The sequence below is a fragment of the Myotis davidii genome, unplaced genomic scaffold (assembly GCF_000327345.1).
Source record: "Myotis davidii unplaced genomic scaffold, ASM32734v1 scaffold274, whole genome shotgun sequence".
Lineage (NCBI taxonomy): Eukaryota > Metazoa > Chordata > Mammalia > Chiroptera > Vespertilionidae > Myotis > Myotis davidii.
This window is the reverse complement of record NW_006285613.1, coordinates 2,661,636-2,665,221: the sequence shown is the minus strand read 5'-3', so window position 1 is coordinate 2,665,221 and position 3,586 is coordinate 2,661,636. Positions and strand designations below refer to the sequence as shown.

The 3,586-nt window shown below is 55.2% G+C and overlaps 1 protein-coding gene across 1 annotated transcript in view; it reads right to left on the bottom strand.

Moving 5' to 3' along the window:
- TNRC6C (trinucleotide repeat containing 6C) overlaps nt 1-3,586 on the bottom strand; it is a 49,920-nt gene that overhangs the window by 9,551 nt on the left and 36,783 nt on the right. Inside the window, 3 exon segments of the mRNA XM_015559244.1 lie at nt 1,781-1,945; nt 2,533-2,764; nt 2,967-3,050. Of these exon segments, the coding sequence (XP_015414730.1) occupies nt 1,781-1,945; nt 2,533-2,764; nt 2,967-3,050 (481 nt within the window).

Below are 3,586 nucleotides of genomic sequence, written 5' to 3'. Positions count from 1 at the left end.
CCCCCGCCACACTGCCCCGACCAGGCAGCACCAGACGGTCCCGCAAGCACCTGGCAGGAAGCTCTGCTCTGCACCCAGCAATCCCTCTTCTTTCCAACGTCTTTTATCCCAGGACGGGCAGTCGTCCACTTCTCCACAGCCCGCCAAACAGGGCAGGAGGCATTATCTGCTCTTTATAATGCTGTCCAATATGGTAGCCACTAGCCTCATGTGGCTTCTTGAGTTTAATGACACTTAATTAAAAAAAACTCTGTGCCTCCGTCACACTAGTCCCATTTTGAGTGCTCAGTGGAGATGCAGAACACGTCCCTCATCCGGGGAAGTTCTATTGCACAGGGCCGCCTTGGATGGTGAATTTTAAGTGAGTATCTGTCTTGTTAGTTGTGGTAGCTCCAGCCCTACAATAGTGCCCAGCACATCTAGCCTGTGCTCAGTTAAAAAATGTGGAATGAGTGACTTGCTGAACAAATCTCCATTTACAAGCGGAGGAAAGGGAGACTTGGAGAGATGTAACTTCCCTGGACCGGCAAACACGTGACAGAGCTGGGACTCCAACCCAGGCCCCCTCATCTCTGAGCGCTGGCCTTGCTCAGCTCTTCCCTGCAGCTGCCTGGTTGGACCTAACCTCTGACAGGAGGGAGTGGTCCTCTGCTGTCACCTTAGCGATCTCCTGCTAGCCGATTGGAAAGCCACTTTTAACAATAGCTTTATTACTTCTTTTTTCCAAGGTAAAGGGAATAGAAAATGTGGGAAATAAAGAAAAACAGAAAGTTATTCCTTCCTCTACACCAGTGGTTCTCAACTTTCCTAATGCCGTGACCCTTTAAGACAGCTCCTCATGTTGTGGTGACCCCCAACCATAAAATTATTTTCGGGGCTACTTCATAACTGTAATGTTGCTGTTATGAATCGTAATGTAAATATCTGATATGCAGGATGTATTTTCATTGTTGCAAATTGAACATAATTAAAGCATAGTGATTAATCACAAAAATATGTAATTATATATGTGTTTTCCGATGGTCTTAGGCGACCCCTGTGAAAGGGTCATTCGACCCCCAAAGGGGTCGCGACCCACAGGCTGAGAACCGCTGGTCTAGCTGGACAGCTTGATAAAACGCACCCCGTACCCCAGAAAGCTGGCCCAGCGAGTCTTTCCAGGGACCAAGTCCCAGTGTCTGTCCTCGGCTCCCTCCAGATGCTGCCCTCACTGCAGAAGGACAAACTGACGTGTACACTCAGAGCCCTAAGCACACACTCACCCACCTCGCCACGGCCACTGAGCTCCCTCGTGCCAAGGGGAGTGGCAGAGAGCGCGATGCTTTAACATTATAAAGCATTTTCTTCTCTGTAGGATGCTTCTTATCGAGAGGGCATTACATACCCGATTACGTTTTCTTTGCCGTCTATGCCTCCAGGATGTTTAGAGCTAAGTTCAAAGCTACTAGTGTGACCCTCTCGGACGGGTATTAGCATGTGTGCTCCTCCCCTTCCTAAGCACCGGGTCCTGGTGTTTTATCCTTTCCTTGGAAACAACGTGTGCTCAGGAGACTCGAACACTTTGCTGAGGAACAGCCATAACTAGGGCAGCGGCTGGGACCTGGCGTTGGCTGCCCGGGGTGTTCAGTTCCTTCTAGGGCTGCAGCTAAGATCTGGGGCTTGAGGCGTCAGGAAGTCTGACCCCTGAGTGGCGGGGCCGTGCGCTCAGCTCTCAGCACTGCGCTCTTAGACTGCAAGCCGGGCGTGGGCGTGGGCGTGGGCGTGGGCGTGGCGGGCCTACCGTGCTTGCTGGGGTTCTGGTCGAGAGAAGCAGCACCGGAGACGTTATCCATCGGGTTGGGGTGTGTCCACTGGGGGAGGCGCGACTGGGACTGAGACGGGTCCTTCACCGCCAGGCCGCCCGTCACGTCCATGCTGCTGACATTCACGTTTGGGTTCAGTCCAGCTGAGAAGGGAAACGCCGTGAGAGGGGCCCATTGGCCTCAAATGGCCGCCTTCTCCGGCTCTCCAGACAGAGGTTCGGAGGACAGGCCGATGCCAGGATGCTGCAGTCAGGGCATCCTAGGGCCATGATGGAACTGAATTTGTTCCTAAAACAGCTATTCCTAAAAAAGCAGCGCTGCCACGAACAGCTAGCACTTCACAAAGGACTCGCTCCGTGCTAGACGCTGTCCTTGGAGCGTTCCACATTAACTCATAAAGAACTCTTGGAGGGAAGCATTCCCACTTTACAGATGGGGAAACTGAGGCAAAGAGTTGCCAAGGAAGTTGCGCAAGTGGTGAGCCCCTCGGTAGTGGAGGTGGGGCTCAATGCTAGACTCTTCTGCTTCCTGAACAGAGGGCTGCCGTGGGCTTGCGCGGTGCTGCCTTGAAAGAATCCAGGCTGGAGTATTTATAGCAAAGCTCCCGTCCCTCAGAGGGAGGAAGCCGAGGCAGCCGCGCTCAGGCTGCTGGGAACGGTGTGTCCCCCGCGACCCCTCCGTGGTGACCCCAGGCACCTGAGCCGGGGGGGTGGCTGACGTGGAGACTCACCGAGAGGGTAAGGAGCAAAGGTGTTGGGCGAAGACTGCTGCTCTTTGGTCTGCAGGTCGGGCAGGCCGGGGGCCTGGGGGTGCGGGGGGAAGCTGTCCATGGCCGGTTTGCCTGCAGAGGGGTGCAGAGACAGGTGCGGCGGGGGCGGCGGGGGCTTCACGAGCAGGGCCTGGGCCAGCTGGCGCTGCTGCTGCTGGATCTGCTGCTGCAGGTTAGTGATTGTACGCGCGACCTGCCGGCAGACACATGCGTGTTAGGGGGGAAGCGATGCCGCCCGTCACCTGTGTGTCAGTCTCCACTGCATTTACGCCCGGGCCGACCTCCTCCCAAGTCCAGGTGACCCCGAGGTTATAAAAGGGAGTCTTAACCCATCAATTAGTGCCCCTGGAGCAGGGGGGCTAGAGCTTAGGGACCCGCAAGCCGGCGACACCCACTTGCTGCTCCTGCTGTCTCATGGGTCCCGACACATTCCGCTGGGCCTGTAGCATCTGCTGCTGGATTTGTAAACGTTGGTATGCCTGCGACAGAGGTCAGAGCGCCGTGAGGAAGCCGAGCGGCCTGTGCACGTGCTGAACAGCACGGAGCGGCCCAGCCTCAGTCCCTCCCACTGATGTTTCTCTCCCTATTCCTCTGAAACTAATGACAACGTGTCCCGGGGGAGGCTAGAAAAACAATTACTAGGCTCCACCAGCCTCCCTCCGCAGGGACTCTGAAAGAACTAAGTCCTCATTACTCTGTAATAAAGTAGCTGTAACTTCTCTCTTGCTTCTGGGATATGTGTGTATCCCATCCTTAGAACGGTCACTGCAGTGCCTCCTCTGAGTTCTGTGGCTGAGACGGGGAAGGGGGTTGAAAGCTCGGGCTTCTGCATGCCTGAGAGATCAGGGAGGTGCTGTGTGCAGGAAGGAGCCAGAGGTGACTATACAACACCTGAAAGTGAAGACCTTTCTGATTCTCTTTACAGTTCACACTGGAGCTGCCTCAGTGATCGAGCAGTGCCTACTGACGGCTTCTCAGGCTGTGGCCGCTCCCTGCACTGTCACCGTGATCACCA